Source organism: Phaenicophaeus curvirostris, chromosome 4 (assembly GCF_032191515.1).
Source record: "Phaenicophaeus curvirostris isolate KB17595 chromosome 4, BPBGC_Pcur_1.0, whole genome shotgun sequence".
Taxonomy (NCBI): domain Eukaryota; kingdom Metazoa; phylum Chordata; class Aves; order Cuculiformes; family Cuculidae; genus Phaenicophaeus; species Phaenicophaeus curvirostris.
The window spans coordinates 1982634-2003819 of NC_091395.1; the positions used below are offsets into that span (position 1 = coordinate 1982634).

Genomic DNA, 21186 nt, shown 5'->3' on the forward strand with positions numbered 1-21186 from the left:
GCCCTCTTGAGATGATAAATGCTGGACCATGGGAAAACAGACATTGTACTCTGTAAGGACTAGGAGCTCTTCCCATGCATCATCTGTCCACATACTGGTACAGGAAATGTACCAAGCAGAGAGTAGTACCTTTGCTTTTCCATTGTGAGTGGCTTTTGAGAGCACCTTTCCTTATCATCCAGACCTGAAGGGAGCAGTTTTACGCTAGAAGAGAATAAGTAGACATCCTTGCATAACCTGCAGCTTTTGCATTGCTGATGTCCACATCTGCAGTGTAAAATTAACAAGAAAGTTCCTGGATTACTATGAAACGCCTTGCTAATCACTAGTTAAGCCTGCTTCTATCATCGTACTTTCAAAATTGTTCCAGCATTTTCTTGAGCTGGCAAAACCCCCTCCATGCGGAGATTGAAGGCATTTAGGCTGACACGTGGGCAGGGGATTCAGGGGTGCACTCGGCCTCTTGGACACGAGTTAAAGAATTGACACGGAGCCCAAACTAGATCAATTCGGTGCTTATCAACATGAATGTTACCCAGTGTTCAGTAGCCAAAGGTGCTTTTGGGACAAACTGGTAGGGAACATGCTTTGAACCAAAAGGTTAGGGGGACTAACAGCAAAACTTAGAGAGCTGAAGCACAGAGACCCCAGACATTACAGCTCTTAGAGTGGGAAGAATTAAAAGGCATCAGCCAGACAGGCCAAAGAGGTCAGGACCCCTCTTCTCTCATTTTGTAATTAGAGCACAGCAGCATTCCCTGGTGAGTGTAGCTGGGGTTTCAATATCTGAATTAAGAAATAAGGTAAATACAAGAGTTTAACAGTTTATTCTTGCTTTTCCACACCAGAAAATTTATTCATGTGTTTGCCTTTGAACCTTTGAGATATTCACACTGGCTTAAGCGCAATGACCACTCCGTCTTCATGACAACAGCAATAACTGAATGGCCTTTCTGATCAATTTGCCCCCCATGCACAACTCACGTTGCTGAGAACAGAACTACCCGTAGGTTTAAAGGTGAAATTCAGATTTAGGATCGAGCTGACAGAATTTCATTCCCCTCCTTGTTGACACTACCCGAGCTTCTCTTTCAGCCCGCCCTTAGAAAAGCATCTCTCGGGGCTGAGTCCCCCTACAAACCAGACAGTGGAAGCCGTTATTCCTGGAGTCTAGTCTGCCACAGGGTGGCAGCAGGGGACAAGGACAGTGGCTGCAGGATGAGGGATGTGCACAAACCCACCAAAGCTATATGTCTCTCCCTCGCACAGCTTATTGCTCCATCTCCCTGCTGCTCCCTGTAAGACTAAGAAGCCCTGCAAGGCATCTGCAAGGTCTGAACAAGAGCGGGCTTTTCAGTTCCCGTGCTTTTTTCTGTTCGGATATCCTGGCAGGACCCTGTTTAGGAAAACACTCATGCACAGCTAAGACTGCACGGGCATGCTTTCACGTGGGCTCGTGGTGGGTAGGTTCTGTGTCTGCAAGTAGGAGTATACAGCAGTGGGTGGATGGGGTCAGAAGTACATGAGCACTTTGGTCTTTAAGATATTAATTCTTCCTGTATGAAATTGAAACTGATTGCTTCACTCCCTCCTGCACTTTCGATCATTTCCAAGTGTTTGATCATGATTCTTTACTATTTGGGGATGACAGCAGTGTCACAGAAAATGCTGCCAGGGAATTCTTTCCATGGGTCACTTTGGGGTGAGAAGAATCATGGATGGTGCCATGAAGTGCTCTGCAGATAGCTATGTACAATGTGCTCCCACGCTCCAGTGCCTGGGGGACCAGAAGCCGTATGTTCTGCTGCAGAAATACTCACTTTTTATAAAGAGCTGCTGCACTTGGGTTTGCGGAGCTGCAGAGCGTCTCAGCAGCTGCACTGGGGATCTCAGAGAAATAGTCTTCCATTTGTCTCCAGGAGGTTCTCCCTTCCAGGCAGTGCTAAAACACACTGGAGGTGCTGTGGGGAGAATGAGGCAGGAAGGAAGGATGACAGGCTGATCCATAGGCAAGGAAAATGAATCTCCAGGGTTGTGAGCTTTGCATCTTTCATGGGCACTGAATTCACTTGAGAAGACTTTTTAATAATTACAGAAGGTGGGGGGAAATAAAGAAAGGGTTTGCCAAATGTGATGTGATGACAATGGCTTGGACCGTAAAATTTCTCTTTTACTCTGGCCCCGTCACCCTGCGCTGTTGCCATTATCTGGTTCGACGGGAGTTCTTGCTGTGTTATTGTGGAGTGTGTGTGACCTGGCAGAAAGTCAAAAACGTTGAGCCACCTTGCTGGGATGAACCAGCCTAGCTACTTCTGGAGAGCCCGTTAGCAGTTCCTCCTCATTACCTAGGGATGCCAGCAGTGCTCTCTTGCCCTAAAGGACACGTCTCTTGATGTTGAACTGTCTTTTAATTGCTGTTGGCTGCTCCAAGCTTCACTCTTCAAAGAGCCCCTTAAAATTTTGATGTCTGATTCTCATTAAAATGAGGTAGAAGTGAATTCCTAAACCCCTTAGGCAGCTGCTGAATGCCTGGCAAGAGCTCCGGGCAGTTCAAGTGCCTTTCTGCTGCTTCATCTGTTTTTTTCTCTCAGATATAGACCATGTAGTGGTTATTGGTTGGTATTAGTAGGTTCAGGGAGGAAGGAGGAGCATGATGAGGAAGGGAATATAGGATGAAAGGAAGGGAAATGATAGCACGAAGAGGGAGAGGACAACCCCAGCAAATAGAGAAAGGTATAAACTATGGAGATAAGGAGAACCAGAAGTATGAATGGAAGGACATCCAAGAGCAGTTCCTTATGGCTGTAGAAAAGGGAAAATTGCCATGACAGAAAAGGACTCAATGCTGGGAACATGGTGGAAATATTAAAGGGAGGGAGTCTCCTTTGGCATCAGCGCAGCGTGACCTGGCAGTCAGAGGGGAGTGCAGCTCCGGCACTAATATGTGATTCTTTCTGTGACCCTGGAAAAGTTACACAAACATTGCTTCTGTTTTTATTCCTCTCTAATTCAGAAACAATACTTCCTGCTGTCTTCCCATGGCGTTGAAAGGTCAAATTAGCTGATGGAAGGAAAGTTCTCGAGGATCATTACTACTGTTGTCATTACTGTTATTAGTGCTGTTTATAACAGGTATAATGGAAGTGTTACTATTGGGGAAGGGGAATTGGTGAAAGAGAAGTGGCAGACATCAAAAGCAGTAACTGGCCATGCTGGTGCCAAGGATCTGTCTCCGGGACAGGTAAGTACTGCCTGTTCCAGCAGCCAGAAAATCCCATAGTTTTAAGTTTACCTAATTTATGGAATTACCTGATCGCAGGGCAGATTTTCTTGACATTTCTGTTTTGAATTCCTGTGAGCAATATGCCAGGAAGTTCACGGTCTAATCATGTGGTGAAAAAAACCCTCAACGGCTGCACTTTGAAAGCCTACTGGCTGTCTCATTTCTTCTCCGAATGGATCACAGGTGCATCCATCTCAGCCATATTCTCTTACATGGAAATATTTTCCAGTTACCCCAAAAAGACACAATCCAAAGGAAGTCTCATAGCAATTGATCACCCTGTCAAGCTGCACCCTTCAGGGTTTATGGCAATATCAGCCATAACAGCAAGCATAGACAAGTAATACCAACATCTGGGAAGACATCCTGCAAAAAAGGGATGCCCAAGGCAGTGCTACGTAACGTGGATTGAAAGGCAAGTTCCAAGTGTTATCACTTGCTCCTTGTTTTTAGAAGACAGGAGGGAGCTTAAAGAATAACTGCATTTCCTCCTACGGTAGTTCCTATGATGCTAGGTTGGGCTTTCCCCAGGCTGGAAAAATTGTCCTTGGAGTAGGTAACAAACAGAATTTTGCACACACGTCTCCACCTGGTTTCTTTTCCTAGATGGCAAGGACAGGAGGAAGGAGGGTGAGTAAGGTCATGCTGTGAGAAGCAAATATGCAAAGCAGATAAAACTGCCAACAGCAACACAGTAATAACATGTTCCTCTGCCTCTTCATTTGCACTCAGGGACATTTCTTGAGGTGGGCCAGGCCCTGCAGTTTTACATTTTAGTTGTGAGCAGATGTTGGTCTGTGGCATCCCACAGTTTGAGGGATACACTGCCACCACCAAGAAGAGCTGTTCGGAGATGGTAGTGGGGGGGTCTGTACAGGTGCCTATAGAAAGGATTAGGGAGCGGCTGATGTCATTCACTGAAAATCCTAGGATCCATAGGTTTCAGGCTGTCCCATACCAGCACCTTCCCTCAGTTCTAATAATTATGACTATTACCACAGGCCCATCTCAGCATTTTTTGGGGCATGGCACTGGGTGAGAAACATCAAGTGTTACGCCAGTTCATCTCTGTGGGTAAAGCTGGTGCATGCTGCGTTTGCTCCTGCCATGATAGTCAGGATAGGGATGGTGATGTGGATGCTGAGTGGCACCCTGCATAGCAGAGAGGGGAGAAACTGGGGAATGGGAATGTGTGAGGAGACCTGGGTTTGCAGATGATCCTCAGCTGCCATGCTCTTCCAAGCTGCCCTGCTGTAATGGACTCCGTAGCTGTGCAGTAGCTTTGAGGCAATGTTCTCACATCTTGAGTGGCCACATGTTTGGTAGCCCCCTGCCTAGACTCACCATCTGAATGCCACAGGAACAGGGGTTTTAATTATTGAAACATTGTGAGAAATGTGAGAAAGGACTGTGGAGCTGGGGACAAGATGGCAGAGCAGCATGGAAAAAAAGGAGCCCTAAGTACAGAAAACTTGGGCATGTTTGCGGCAGAGCAGAGCAAAGCACCTTTCCAGCAGACTCTGTAACAAACAACTATCTTTAACTCCACATTGCAAAGCAAATATTAACCCTCAGACATGTGCAGTCACTGGCTTTGTGTGCTCTGGAGAGGGGCGAGCTGTAGCAGATACAGCAGAGTAACAGGGAGTGAATTCTCATCGCCCCTTGAACTGATATCACCCTGATAATCACTGCAGACCAAACCATATCACATTAACATGCTCCAGCCCCAGATTTTGTATCGCTGGGTAATACACCCTCTGTGGCATGCATGGAATGGATTGTTTGCAAAAACCAAGCAGTGAACAAAGAAGTTAAGTCTCTCTGATTCCCACGTGTGTGGGGAAGGTGTGTTCTGTGGGCAAGACTCTGCTGGGAGAAAAAGTGGCCTCATGCAGGAAACAGAGAAAGAGCAGCAGAAAGCAAGGTTTTAATGCTGCAAAAGGGAGAGTGTTACTCTGCACCTGCACAGGCATTACTTTTCCACCATCACTCTGTCTGTGATTCAGGTGCACATTGGTGCTTTTTTGCCCTTGTCCAGTTGCTGTGTGCTGTGAACAACGAGAGGGAAAGGTAGGAGGAAGCACTGATGATGTTTGAGATATCAGCTCCCTTGACCTGGAGCAGCAGGCAGCCAAGTGCTGGGGTAGCCGGGACAGAAACCATCTCCTGTCATCCAGCTTCCCTTTCCCTGTCTCTCTGAGCTGGTAGGAGAAGGACCGTTTGCTGCTGCTGTAATGCATGTCAGAATGTTGTTTTGTAGTTGATCCCTATGTGCCTCACAGCTTGCTCAATGCTGGCTAAAAAAACCATCTGATTTTCCCCCATCCTGCAATTGCTCTTGCTTTTCTTTGCCTCTAGATTTAGTTCCTGTGTTGAGATGTCGCCGTGTAGCTGAGAGCAAGCTTTGCTGCTGTCTTTCTGCTTGCTGTGGCCCCAGCTTTTCCATGTCTCTGTTTCCTGTCCCTCTGTTTCTCTACCCTTTCCATTTATATACCAGAAGTTTTGGGGCAAGAACTGTCCGGGATGATGTGTTTGTACCATACCTCTAAAAGAGGACCTGAGATAGCTCTAGGCATTACTGCAGAACAAGCACAGATTGGCTCCTTGTCTTGCAGGAGAGGCATGGAGAAAATGGATTGTTAGTTTTGCTACAGAAAAGATTCTGGAGGTTTCTTGAAGGCCTGAATCAAAGCTGTCGTGTGAGTCCATCTTTCTTTGTGCATTAGTTGAAAATAGACTTGATTTTTCCTGCACCTTCTACATTTAAATGTAAAAATCTCTGTGGCAGCTTAAGAGTTATGTGCTTAAGAAGGTGGAAGATGATGTTATGAGCTAAGCCTCCTTTCCTTTGCTGGCCTAGGAATTCAGAGCCACCAAGAGGAGTCAGACGCAAACTCATCTGAGCATCTCTTCTTATCTCTTGTAGCTGAAGCCAGCAATCTGTTTTCCATTCACATCTTGCCACATTTTGCTGAGGGGCTGACTGCTGACATTAACCTTGCTCCCAAGACAGGAAGCAATCAGACTGGAAATGGAAAGGTATGGAAGTGTTGGAGCCTGCAGAGTAGTCCTAGGAATGACCTTGAATCCTTGCCACTTGTCAGTGACTTGCATCACCCTGCATGGATCACAGAACTCTTTCTGCAGCTGGATTGATGCTTTGGTGCCCACAGCCATTTGGCTTTGTTGCCTGCCCTTGGTAAATTGTCCTGGGAAAGATCTGGGTCTTTCAGGGAGCCTCTGTCCCCACTGGCAATGTGTTGCCTGGCTTCCACATCATCCAGTTTTGGAGGCTACAGGAAAGCAGTCTGGTTGATCCTCTGCTCCTGGGCTGGGTTTTGCTCTGAAGCTGGAACAGCTAAGTGTGCTGCCAGGTGTGTAAATGGCACGGGGGTAGTGAAGGTCCCTGCTGTCCTGGGCAGGAGGGTAGAGAATGGACTGGTATTCAGTCAGAGGGAAACAGGTTTCCATCTGGATATGTAGCACTCAGCAGGGAACAGGCAACAGTTTGCTGCTGTTGCTGCATGTGTTTCCTTTTGGATTTTGAGAATACCCATAAGACGTGAGGTCCTGGACCCCTTTGTATTAGAGACTCTGTACCATTTTTACTCAGCTTCCTGGACAGATTCCAGTTTGGGAAGGAAACCTCGCTTGCTTGAAATCCCCCCCTCTGAAAAAATGATAAGCATTTCCCACTCATTTCAGCTTTCATCCAGTCCAGCCTTAGGCACAGACTCAATAAGGATTGCCTCAGGCAGTGGAGCAGGGGAATAGGAGAGGCCACAGAAACTAGGAGTGGTTTCTTCAGAGGTATCTTGAAGGAAGCTCCTCTGCCCAGGTGAGGGATGGATGGTCTTTCTCCCTAGGCAGCACCTGCCTTTGGCCACCTGGAAGCGGGGAAAGCAGCTTTGACAGCAGAAATGCACCCCAGCAGTGGGGAGAGAAGGGGAGTGGAAAGGGGCTGGGAGCTGGCTGAGCTCCTGCGTACCCTGCTTTCCTCAGGACTAGAATCATTGCTTCATCTGAAGCCAAATGCTGGCAAAAAAGTGGAGAGAGAGGGAATGCTGAGCTTTTGCTGCCTTGGGCATTACAGGTATCCTTAGAGCATGAGCTGATGAATTCACTGGAGAGAGAGGTGAGCTGGGTTTGTTCTGATGGGAAGAAAATAAATAAAACTGTCCATCCTGAGAGACACACACACATGCTGCAGAGAAGCCGTGAGCTGTCTGTGATGGTGCAGTGCAGCACTGAGCTCATGTTTTTTTCTGTATGGAGTCAAATACCTTGGAGTTTCTCTGATGTCGGCTACAATGCTAAAATCAGAGCTGGTGGCTGTCACTGCCAACGTGGTGAGTAGATGTCCCTCTAGATTTACGGAGGTGCCTCTCTGATGTAGTATCTGGAAAATAAGCCTGGGGATGACAGAAGTATTAGAGTGGTGAACGGTAGGGGCTGGAGTTCTCTCTGCCCCGAGCAAGGTAAGTACATTCATTAACACATTTCAGGGTAAGTATGGAAAAAAATAGGTTGTTTTGCCTGTGTTAAATAACATTTTTATTTTGGAGGTGTCACAAAGATTTCATAGCACTACTAACCATTCAAAACTGCATAGTTTAAATTGTTCTACTGAATGAAGTTCAGCCTCTCGCACTGAATTCATTATATGAGAACCTTGTTTGACTACCTGGAATAAATGAGTCTCTCTCACTGTGCTTTGTATGTGGGAGCAGCAATGTTACTGCGGAACAACCCAGAGCACTATGAGAAAAAAATCCCTTCCTTGCTCCCTGCAGAATAAAACAATAACTCATTTGGAAACAATTTCTTTGGCTTGGAATGAATGTCAATAGCTGAATTCTCTTGAGATAGATGTCTGCATTGGGGCTGAGGAAATCCAGCAGAGATGTGGCTCCAGAGGGAGACCTTTGGCTTAACTGTTTTTGGATTGAATTGTCTTAACTGCTCTGTCGAGCTGACGCAGGGGTTGGGGACAATGAGGAGGAATTTCTGTCTGCTGCATGGCAAACACTCACTTGCCCCCATGTTGTGACATGGCATTAAGTCTGAGAGGGCACTCAGGAGTCATTCAGCAACTTTGCAACTCTGGCTTTAGGTTTGAGAAACATCTCTGAATTCCACAGGGCCCTAAAAATCCCCCTCTCCAACATGAAGCCTAAACTGATCAGCAACTCGGTATTTACTGAGCAGGCCGAATTTGGCCTTGCAGGCCGCTGTGTGCACTGCTCTGTACTGGGTGCGATACGTGACTGATCTGGTGTGGCTGTGTTACACCTTATACAGACAGGTAGATGAAAGATCCCAGTCTCACCTCTTTGATGTTCCAGTCTGGGCACTATGAAGGGAGTAAAACCTTTACTGCTGAATTTGGAAACCGGTACAGTCTGTTTTCCTGTGTTTTCTCCCAAATGCACAGCTGGTTTAGCCCTTACCTCCAAGTTGCACTGGTGCTAATGACCTCATGAAGGACACGGAGGACTGACCCCAGACTGACTAGAAATGCACCATTCCAACGGAAAGAATGAAAATCGTTCTGGTGAAATGTTTGAAAACAAGAGGGGTAAAATAGAGAACATTTTTCTGCACTGCTTCTCCTGGGCGAGTCACAGACTCCTGGCAGCAGAGGAAGGTGCCTCTCAGTTCCTTTGTGGAGCAAGATTTCTTCCTCTCTTATCCTGTCAGTTCCTATAAAATTTTTTTTGGCAGCTCAGGAATTCTGGACAGCCATCTCCAGCAGTTCATTTGTGATGCTTCCCTTCCCATCATTATAATACCTAACACGAAAAGGGCAGCAGTTTGTCACTGCAATTGCTGCTGCTTCTGTCGACACCCAGCCACGCTGGTTTACTGTGTTTTCCATGGCGTCTCCTGGTGTCTCTCAGCAGTTGTAACCTGCTGCGCGGCACTACTCTCACTTGGGTAACTGCACACACTCTGCATTCGTATTTGTTTGCTTGCTTCTGTTTTTTATTGAGAAACTTCATCAACTAAGTTTACAGTTTAGGAATCGCATCCATCATTCATAATATAAAGGACACAAAACTTGAATAATCCATCTTAAAAGCTATAGAGAATATGCTGTTACAAAAGCTCCTCAAAGAAAGGGAAGAGAAAAGAGGAATAAATAAAGAAAACTTCTTTAAAATGATCAAGAAAGGATCTCAGTTAGAGGGCATTCTCTGAACCTACAATCACCATAGCGAAGCAAACAAAAGACAGTAGTCACAAGTCTTATGTATCCTTGGTGATCTGCTTAAGCAACTTCTTGCTTATACAGTAAGCCAAAAAAGGGAGAACAGATGGGTTCAAAGTCTGCTGCAGGATCTGCTGAATGACAAGAAGCCTCCTCTAATGCAAGAAAATGGACTGGAGTGTTAATGCAAAGCAGGACCAGGGGTGGCCTTTGGGATTTTCAGGAAAGGGCAGTGGGCATGGAAGTCTTTGCTGCAGTAACGGCAACTGAAGGGGCTTGAGTTTGCGTCAGCCCGAGAGAATATTGAGGCATTTTGAAGTGGGTGTATTTCAGGAGAGGCCAGCTTGGCAGGGAAGATCTTGTTCTCGCCTTCTGGAAGAACCTAAAAAAGTCAGGTTTGTGAAACATAGAAGAAAGAAAGAGGTATGGGGAGATGCTGAAACCACAGGAGTTTGATGGGATTTCACAGGAAGTAGGAATCCAGACCTTAAGATTTAGCCCAGCATGTGAAGTTCCAAAACAGCCTGGTTTTAGGTATTCCTCCACCCTGTGCTCATCAAAGTCACCTCTCATAACTTGACTTAACAGAGCAGCTGGCTCAATCCAGCCAAAAGGAAAAAACACCAGTGTCTGGCTGGCTCCCACTGGTTCCTTCTGCTCCTGGTGTATAAGCGACAATCTAACACTCAAGGGGTTTGTTTTTCTCAGCTTAAATAAACCATCAGAGGTCTCACTGGCTATTGATTGACCTCTTATCCTAGGTCTTGTAGCTCACAGCAACTCCATTTTCGGCACAAGTGACTGTTGATGGTAAGTTTGACAATGCTGTTGCTGATTCAACTACTCCAGCAACCTTGACGCACTTTAAAACAACCATGTTGCTGGCTGTGTCCTGGCTGACTGACTGCACTTAGAACCACTGGAGATGTAAGGGACAGTCTGATACTTTCCATCTCACCTCCTCTCACTCGGGACCTGATCAGAGGCAGGTTGTTCAGAGAAGGTAACCACATGCAGAAGTGGCCTGCCTGCATACTTATTATCTGATGTGGTGTGCATGGCTCTGCAAGCGTCATCCTTAATTGCTCCAGCAGATTCCCATCCTTGGCTTTGTTCACCAGTGAAGCAGGTGCTCATTTCAGTAGCTCTCAAATATGCTGGGTTTGTTTGCTTTGTTGGTAGTAGTTACACTGGGCAGAGATAGTTTTGTGTTTATAGCACAACTTGTTTTGTTCCAATCATTCAGTCCTTTCCTTGAAATATCACCACTCCTTAAATGCAAATATTTCAGAGGCATTCAGAGAGAAGAAATGACTGTGGAGCCTCTGGGCCTTGTTTTGGGACACACTGCTGGTTTCTGGACTTTCAGTGGAAACTTCAGAGCCTTTTTGTGCCTCTTGACTCCATGAGTGGTAGCGCCAGGTCACAGGCGTGCTGCAAATGATCTCCTCCAGGAACTTCAAGGAATTTGCATCCAGAGACCCCAGCCAAGTAGATGACACAACTCTACCTAAGCCATAGGCAGATGAGGAGGCTAATGGACTGTTAATAGATGAGATATCTATGTAAGCAACAAAAGATCAACCCATATCTCCGTTTCTGTTCTCTCTAGGTACAGTTTCCATGCTGCTGTCAAAAGCTTCTAATCACAAAAAGCAGCCGTTGTATTAGGTCTTCCCCATGGATAGTTTAAATATACAGAGCAAAGCAGATCATTGTCAGCCTCTGGAATTACTTGCAGATGACTCTGTGCTGGCAGACTTTGAAGGCACTCTTTACTGTGGCACTGTGGCTGGCCACACGGCCCTGAAGGTGCAGTTTAGGAGCCCTTGGCATAGGCATAAGCTGGAACACATCAGGATTTGAAGAAAGATTCCTCTCAGAGCTGTTCATAATGTTAACCGCTTTATCAGAAGTATTGCAGGGTTTAGGCTTTCCTTTAGGTCTTTGATTTCACATTATTCATAAAGGGAATCCAGATTTCCTTTTTCAGTAAAAAAAGACGAGAAAAAGAAACGTCCAGAACCTTAAAACAGTGACCCTGTGGAGTGAAAAGAACAGGAATGTATAAGTATAATATGAAGTATGAGAAGATAAAGCACAGCTCACAATTTTGTTCAAGGCAGAAGTTAACACAAGTGCCTTTGATGGGTATTTCAGCCTTTGAAGTAGTTAGCTTTTGTTACAGGAGATATTTTTCCAAGGATGCCTTTCCTCCATTATATGTGATCCAACATAACAAAGCAAAAGCAAGCCAAAAAAGCCCTTATGCTGACTCTCTCACCAGATAATCTCACCCACAGTATCCCGCTCTGTGGTATTTCATTCAGTGACACCCACCTGTTTTCCCCAACAGCAATAGACTGGAGCAATGGTGCATTTCTCACTCGTTATTTATGCTGGCAGCAAGGTCCAATGTTTCATCTCTTGCCCTTCCTGGTCATTGTGATACAAGGCTCTTAAAAGAAAGTCTCATTCCTGTGGTTTTATCCATTCTTAAGAGGAAAAGAAAAAACTTGTTGATGGGTGGAATGACTTCCTGGTAGGATCAATGGTGAGGATTTTTACCTGCCTTTGTAGTAGGGTGAGAGAATTTATTCCCTAATGTTCACGGGAGTCAGATTTTAAGATTTAGAAGCTAAATGAGCTGGAATGTTATTGTTCAGAAGAACAGGGCTGCTCCGCCTCTGAGAAATCACCATTCACCACCAAAACTGATGTTCTGGTAGAAATCGGGGTACTACACCTATGTGTGCTGAGTTACCTGTCCAGTTAATGTCTCAGTTACACTTTACTTGGCATGACTTGAAATAAAAGCAACTTTCAGAGCTGTGTTTGCCATTTCACTGCCCAGAAAATGGTACCCTTGCAAACAGCAGGCCTTCCCCGGCTGGGGCAGAGCCTTAGCCCATCTCAGACACGCTTCTTTGTCTCAGTGTGGTATCTGGAAAGGTAAAGGCCCAAAGGAAGAGATTGTGCTTATAATGTGCCACAAGATGTTACACAGGTCACAGCTTGTCAAACGGGGACTGTCAGGGGCTTTGAATACCAAATTTTGTGGTGGCACATTTTGTAATAAAAGCTCTATCCGTTGCACTTCAAACCGGCAGCACTCCTGAGTCTCCAGAAACTCCGGATTTGCAGCATGTTACCTTGTGTGTGACCTTGCCCTCTGCTACACCAATATGTGTTTGCAGAGTAGCGCAGTACTTCACGAGGCCGACGTGCAGAGATTCTGGGCCAAGTTGTCTTGTTCTCTGTCTCATCACCTACTTCTTTGCAGACTTGGCATATTCCTGCTGGCACACTGATGAAGAATCAATGTGCATGAAGGACTACACACTGTACAAAAGAAGGGAGAGTGCCCTAGGATTAGGAAAATCAAGAATCAAGGGGGGGGGTCCATGGCTGTTTTGCTAGCGTTTATTGCTTCCAAATGCCAAAGACTTTGTGGCTTATTCAAAACAAAGTTTCTTGGCAGAATTGGTTTGGCTGCCAGTCCCCGGCTTCCATCTGTATGAAATGTAGGGGAGGCAAGTGCAGACCTTTGAGGAAGCTGGCTGGCAAAGGGAGAAAAAGCTTCTCAAAGCGCTGAGTTTGAGGCTGGTAAACCTAATTCCTTGAATAGAAATGTGTACTCAGCTCTGCATGTAAGAACCAAACTGTGGGAGGCTTTGGCTCACCATTTCTTTCTCCTTTCTTTCCTGTGCAGATCGAAGAGGGAGGTAAAGCGGACTCCCTGCCTTCCAAGCTGCAGGCTGGTGATGAAGTAGTGAACATCAATGAGGTGGAACTGAGCAGCTCCAGGCGAGAGGCCATCTCCCTGGTTAAAGGCTCCTACAAGAAACTGAAGCTGGTCGTCCGCAGGTAGGCAAGATCCAGCACTCGTTCCCTGCATTTCTCCTGCCCTGCAGGGTGTCCCATCCATTCCCCTCCCAACCCAGCTGAAAGCCTGTGACTTGGCCTGATCTTGGCAAGAGCCTTGTTTTAAGCGCACAGACATGAGCCCAAGGGCAAATGTTTGGTTTTTAACACCACCATTTCTGTGATTCCTTTGTCACTGATACCAAGCACATGAAATACTTATTCAAATCTCTTGCACTGCTCCTCTGCCACAAGACAATCCAAGATTCCTGTTCAGTGATTTACAAGGAATGCCTTCTTCCCTCAAAGAGCTTGGGGCTTCCTGTGAAAGGGTGGTGGTTCTGTACATAGATCTTGCCTCATTTGCTGCATGTTATCGCTGTTGTTGTGACAGCAGAATGATTTCCACTGGCCTCAGCGAGATTTGGAGCTGTTTCACATTCTGCAGGTGAGTGACAGAGTGCCTGTACTAACTGAGAGCAGTCTGACCCATGCCGTGCTCACAAGGTGATCCAAGGGGAAGAGCAGCCACTTTACCTGCATATTTTGAGCAGCAGCCTCTGTGCTGTCACTGAACGAGTGGCCTCTCACATTTTCTCTATTGCCATTTCCCTGACTGTTAAAGGCCTTGTACATGGCAATGAGTAGCGACGCCAGTGTGCTGAGTGTAAGTCAGGGAAGCGAATTGTACTGATCCTCTTTGGTGACATGAATAATAAATATGTTTGTATTAGGTTCACGACCTGGAACTTGAGTCTCGATGAGCACTTTGAATCAGAGGTGTTTTTGCTTGGAGTATGGAGGTTTTCTAAGACCTTAATAGAGATTCTTCCTGTATGTTTTCTACTGTGGGCGTGTTCAAACGTATTTTTCTGTGCCAGTTAAGTGATAGCTGGTGTCTCTTTATGGAATGCCCTGTCCTGAATTTCCACACTAAGCCAGAAAGGAATCTGGGTCAAGATCAGCATGGTTGAGGAGCTGTCATTAGCCAACAAAAGGTTCTCCAGGAGAAGAATGGTGAGAAATAGGGAAACAGTGAGTTTCTGCATTAAATAAAAGCTTCCAACACTATGAAGTGAAATGAGGCAAGATGCAAAAGAAACGGGGTATAGAAAGCAGCTCAGTACAGAACCTGAGCCATGTAAAGCCTTCATCTCAGTCAGGGGGATGCTGCAGGGCAGGCAGCGTATCTGTGTGATGAAATGTGAGCAAACAAGAGTTTGCCAGACATACTTGAGGTAAAGGTACAGCATCAACAATGTGCAGGTTATCCTTACCCAGACATCACAAGTTTAACCATTACAACTGGTAAAGGAAGCAGTAATGTATTTTCCACCTGAGTATGTTGTTTGTTGTGTGGAGAAGAAGGTAATGTTTTTCTGTACACTTCATCTGAAAATACATTCTTGAGTAGTGCTTGAGATACTGATTTTTGTAATTGGCCATAATTATATAATTGTAGTGGATTAGGGTTGCTTGCTGCAAATACCAACAATCTGAAAACTCACTGACCAGTCATTTGTGTCTGAACTTTTAGTCTGTGATTTCTGTATTCATGAGGGCTCTTGCTTAGGAGAGACACAAATGCACACTGACATGGACTTTACCCCTTACAAATCCTATGCAAACAACAGCAAAGTCTGTTTGGTGTATGTGGTTTCAGTTCTTTCCAAAGCCTATTCAAGGTCAATGTGTTTTTGAAGGTATAATTATTTGATTTTCAAATTTAAAACTCAGGAGCTCTCTGTGGCAGTGTAATGGTGACACCAGCCATCACAGGAGACAGACAGTGTAGGTATTTTTATACAAATGTGTTGTAGTGAGGCCATCAAATGCAGGACAAATAGAATACATCTGACCCACCCCATACACTCATGTAGCACACATAGCATACTCAGGTTGCCATTTAATCTTGGGTTTTATTTGAGGAAAAAGGTAAGGTTTTAGTACCAGTGGCTGCAGAGTGAGCCTCTACAAATCAGTGTTACAACACTTTGCTAGGTCTGTAGAGAGGCTGCTGCATTTCCTCCTTTGGAAATAAGGCCATCTGCAAAGCTCAGTGCTGATGCATCATTGTCCATCTTCAAAGACTGTTATTGATCAGTTTGATGGAGGAAAAGAAGGGAATAGTTTCAATGAAGGGAACATGAAAGGAAAATCAGAGAAAATTCAGTAGGAGAGGAGAGGCTGAAACAGAGAGGAGAAAAATTACCTGTTTCACAAGGATACTTAATACATATGAATGGTTATCAATAAATAACCAGTATCAGAGTAGGTCGTACATGAGGACCATAGTCTGCTTTTCACTCCTGGGCAAATGTCCTGCTGACATCAAGGAAGAACTTGCAGTAGGAGACACAGGCAAAGCTGTGAATGTATATGCTTCCTGCTTCCTTGATCATGAGTTTACAGTAGGGCAGAGGCAGAGGATGACCAATTGAGCCCTAGTGTTCAATAAATACTGTTCTTATTCCCTAACACGATCCTTAGTTGGGAGATAACTGTTGGATAATTCTTTGTGGACACTCTCTAGCTGCATTTTGTTTGTCTCATCCTCAGCTGGGGAGCCCTTAATGGAAGTTTCCAAATGTTCAGATTTCTCTGCTTCTTCAACAGTGCTGCTCATATCTAACTTGGTTAAAAGGCTGTTCCTAAAGCCAGTTGCTTTCTTTCTGCTAATTCCTTGCTACCTCCCTGTACTTGTTTTGCCCACTCCTTTCCAGGACAGTAGACTCAGACATGTCCGTATTTGTTCATCCCTTAGACCTCAGGTCTGCAACTGGTGTGCTAGGAGGAAGCTTGCTGATACTTCAGGCTTCACTGTACTGAAGCCAGAATAAGCCAGAGTGAGAGTTCCTCTGCATCTCAGGGAATTCCAAAGCCTTCTTGAGTGTACCTTGGTGCACTTTCCAGTCCCTGCTGAGTTGAGTTATGATTTGCTGCCCCAGATACTCTGCTGGGAATATCTTTTGTGTGCTCATTGCTGATACGGTGGATTTAGTTTGGTGGTCCATTTTAGTCCTATTTCTACCATCTGATTCTTAAGACATTTAGAACTGCACAATAAAATTATCTGTTTTCTCCTCTCATGGTTATTAATACAGAGTTTTCCGGGACACTTTCCTTTCCTGGCCCAGAAGAAAGTACATTCATTTCTTCCTGATAGGTGTCATACCTGAGCAGTCAGGCAAAAAGCTTGAGTGTCCAGTCCTGCTAGCCAGCTCAAATTGCCTCAGGCAAACAGAGTGAGTGAGAGGAACGGCCTTTAACGTTATCACTGGGCAGAGAGACAAGATGGCATTGCACTTCAGGGAAGAACAAACAAAAGATATCACTCCACTGGTGACGAACTACGAGAGTGAGCCAGTAACCAGGTCCTCAAAGGAGAGATCTCCACGAGTATTTGCTGTGATCGTCTTCAGCATGACTGTATTGCTGCTGGTGACAAAGGTCTCTCACTGCGGGTATGAGCAGAACCAGTTCGATCAAGCCTGAGGAATCCACAGTCTGGGGAGTTCTTTTTGCCTGTGGGTTGCCAATTTGGGAGCAGTAGGAGTGAATCACTATGAGAAATCGGAGATAACAGTTTGTCTAATTTTGTAGCAGAACGCCTATTGTCTTCAGCAACCATAGATGGTTTTTGATACTCAGTTGATGTTAAACCACCTGGAGGAGGCTAAGCTACAAGCCACAGAAATAACATTAAGCTATTTAATTGTGAAAGATGGGTTATTTTTTCCAACTCATTTCTTTCTGTTGCTTCCTCTCCAGCTTCAGTCTCTAAGCAGGGCTGGAGCCACTAAAAAAAGACCAAGGCCTTTCCGGTGGTATCAGTTCGATCTAATTGTGTTGTGCATGCTTGTATGGGCTGAAGATAAGGCTCAAAATGTGGGCATTGCCTTGTCTGCTTTGCAGCGACCGCAGTGGCCTACAGCAGTTGCCAAAAATAGACTTTTCCACAGGTCAGTAAGCAGGAATGGCTGTCAGTGTGTCACACTGTTTACACAGTTTTACATTCAACATGTTCATAACAGCAGCAATTAGATCGCTGAGGCGTGATGGCAAGTGTAGCTGTTTTGTGAATATCGTGCTGGAGGGAACCACAGCCACAGGGACATCAGCTCTCCAACAACCTTTCTAACACAAGAACTGTTTGAACTGGGGTGTCCTACAAGCCATTCTGTAGAGCTGCTGTGGTGTTCACTGTTGTCCAGTGCAGGGAGGGCAGAGGGGAAAACATAAAGTCATTCCTCTTGAGATGACAGCATGTTGTGAAGGGAGCCTGCCACAGGCAGTTTCTCCATGTTCTTGGTGGCTGTAGAGCAGCTCCCACAGCTTGAACAGAGTTCAGATGAGTTACCTCAGGTCAGAATTTGGTCCTTTGATTCTTTAAACTCTTAGATCTCATGTCCAGTGGTTAATGAATCCTAAGCTCTATTAAAATTTACTAGTGGAAAAGCAACTAAAAGATTTCTGCAGGGAAGTACCAATGGTTTAGGCCCTTACTCTGCACATGCTGATGTTCAGGCATCCTGCAGAGGTCTTCTAGGGTGCCGGGTTTAGTGTTTAGGCCAATGCATGGGTTCCGATTTGGGATGTGAGAGGCTCTGATGGTGACATCTGCATTTGCAGAGCCAGTGAGACTGTGAGAATTATGAATCTCTAAAGAGCTGCAGCTTACTACAAATCTGCGTACAAGCAGGGTGCACAGCATGAGTGTTCTTAGCATATATCTGATCGTACAGATACAAGTGACCACAGGAAGCCTGTTCCAGTATTATGTGGTATATACAATATTACACCAAAGATGACATACATTCAGTTGCATATAGTTCCATATATTTGCCTAACACCTTGTTGCACTCTTGAGGCTTAAGGCACACAAGCTTAGTGCTCCTGAGACTGCCACAAGTAAAAGCCACCCTTCGGCCTTGCTTTTCTCCAAAGCCACACGAGTGAATCCTCCTCTCATACAAATCCACAGTAGCTTGAATGGGGATCTGATGTTTTGGGCTTGGTGCGGCCATCACTGTCAAGACAGATATTGCAATTAAAGTACAGGGCTGCCGCTGCTCCTGGTACTTCCTAATGCCTTTACCTGTCCCGAGGGTGTGCATTTGCCCAGTTCTCATAGTTATGTAGGGTGAAGGACATTTGACTGCATCATCTCTGCTTTCTGGGCAGCTCTGCAGTGAGGTGTAAGTGAACAGAGATACAAACACATCAAAGATCAGTATTCAAGGCAGCTGAGTGTTTGTGTCCAGTGTTAGCGGTTGGCAGTGTGTGTCTGCCTCAAGCTTAGCAGTGCCTGCAGTTCTTTTCTATCTCAAAGACCCTTAGGCTAAAAATGCCACTCAGATAAAGGAGAAGGGGGGATAGAAAACATTATCCTCCTTTTCCTGTTGTGCTAAAAACTGTGCAAAAAGAAAGGATTAAGCTTATCCTTGGCTATAACCATAATCTGCATGTTCATTTTCAGGCTTCCCTACAGATTCCCTGTGTCACTTGGGTTATTCGGATTATTCTCTTGGCACATCCCTGTCCCTGGGCCCCTTGTCTGAACGATGAGACCTGGGGGAGATGCTGGGAGGAGAGGTACGCTACAGTCCTGAGACTGGGAGTGTCAGAGGGAAGTGGGCTAATTCAGACTCTGAGCAGACAGAGATTTCACCCAGGGATTCACCCCCTGAAAACACCACTCCTGTGGCAGACAAAAACCTGCTGCCAGGGGCCAACTCACACTTATGCAGTCTCTGCACTGCAGACTGTTGAGGCTGGGAGGATGCTGGACATGTGGGTGTGTTAGTTCTGCTCTTGTCCTCTTCTTGACATGTCCGCTTTCAGGCGCTGGCAGTGAGAAGATGCCGGGCTGCATGGGCCTCTGCTCTGCCACAGCACAGCCAGCATTATGGTTTCAGACAAATCTGGTTCCAATCAACTCATTTAAAGGCCTCTGTGGCAAGGTCAAGAACTAAACCCAGACATCCTGAACACTTACACTTACACCTATGCCAGAGCTACAAAGTTGTTCTTCTGCTAGCAGCAAATTTCTTTTTTTTTTTTTTAAAAAGGGAAAAGCTTTCCACTCTACTTGATAAATGTATTTATTAAAGTGTCGAAGCGTAGGGGGAAAGTGTCAGCACCACGGACATCTGAGGCTCAGAGCCAATTCAAACCCATGGAAATGGGTGGAAAGATTCCCACAGCCTCAAAAAGGCTTTGGCTCAGACCCTCACCAAGTGGTGATTTCCCTGCAGAAAATGGGCTGTTCCTATAGAGAGGGGAAGCTGCTGGCATTTGTAAAAAAAAGCCAAGTGCTAACGCAATTCTTCAAAGAACTCTGGGGCCTAATCCTTCCCTCTTATGACACTCAAGGAGTTTTGGGTCATATTTGACAGCGTGCCAAAAAAATTGGAACAGATAAATCCAAGTTTTGTGAATGAAATTAATTAGAATAGGCGCTGGCTCACACCTCACTCTGTAGTAGTGCAGGAGCATGTTCCAAAGAGCGGCTGTGCAGGGCGGTTATGTTTTATTCGGTGATGATGATGGGGGATGGGGACAGGAGAAAGGAAGGACTCACACACATGGAATTTTGAAGGCCTGAGAGAGCAGCGCTGGCATTAACATATAATCAATGGGTACAAACTGGAGAAGGGCAGATTTGGACTAGATATAAGGAGGAATTTCTTCATGATGGGAGTGGTGAGGCACTGGAACAGGTTGCCCAGAGCAGCCATGGCTGCCCCATCCCTGGAGGTGTTCAAGGCCAGGCTGGATGGGGCTTGGAGGCCTTGATCTGGTGGGAGGTGTCTCTGCCCATGGCAGGGAGATTGGAACTGGATGATCTTTAAGGTCCCTTCCAACCTAAACTGTTCTATGATTCCATGATTTTAAACACTGGCAGGGGTCTGGCAGGTTGGTCTTGTGACCAGCACCATTGTATGCTTGGGTGTGAGCTCAACTGCAGCTTTCCAGTGTGCCCTTTGCCATGTCTGCTTGTTCCTCAGCTCCCTGCCTGCCAGTGCCACTGATGAGATCTTGGAACTGGGATGGGTTTTTTAAAGTGCATCTTTCTAACGCTCTAAAATACTGAGCCTTCAGTTGGAGTCTTACATAAAGAGACCAATGTAAATGGATGCGACCAGCCAAAGCCAGCCAAGGCCCTGACCACTGTTTGTACAGTTTTTTCTGAGGTCTGTACAGCCTGTTCCCAGGTAGGTAAGGACTTCAACATTTGCTTGTGCGTTGGATCAAACTGGTAAGTCTCTAACAATCTCAGGCATCACTACTTTCATTAGAGGAAATTCTAATTTCATTTCTGTGCATTCATCAAAATGTTTGCAGTTTCTGTGTCACTAGGAAGAGTCAAAGTGAAACACAGGGCAAGCAGCTATAAGAGGTGAATGGAATTTTATCTGGAAATCACTGGCAACAGGCTTACTGCCTGGGATTAAATTAGCCTTCAGACTGCCAGGCCTTAAGGAGATTTTCCACAGTGAGCAGTAAACCTGAAGAAGATCTAGACATGATTTTTGAAAAAAAAAACATTTAGGCCACTGATGGGAACAGTGGGAAAATGCCTCGGGAAGAAGCAATGCCAGCCATGTGTTAACCTATATGGGATATTAAAGACTGACACCTCCCCTGGAACTGTGTTAGAAACACAGGAATATCCAGCCACTGCCAGTCCACATTAGCCGCTGCTTTCTCCAAGTGCATTTGGATTAGTTTGCCTTCTTCAGGCTATAATCAAATGGGGGGATGATTTTTCAGGAAGTGACACTGGAAAAGCTGGGAAATCTCTGCCAGTGCCATACAAAGT

At 45.6% G+C, this 21186-nt stretch overlaps 1 protein-coding gene across 2 annotated transcripts in view; it reads left to right on the forward strand.

Moving 5' to 3' along the window:
• Positions 1-21186, forward strand: part of SHROOM3 (shroom family member 3) — a 138398-nt gene that overhangs the window by 26809 nt on the left and 90403 nt on the right. For both annotated transcript variants that reach the window (XM_069855003.1, XM_069855004.1), the window contains exon 2: positions 13210-13364. In XM_069855003.1, the coding sequence (XP_069711104.1) occupies positions 13210-13364 (155 nt within the window). The remainder of the gene's footprint in view (positions 1-13209; positions 13365-21186) is intronic.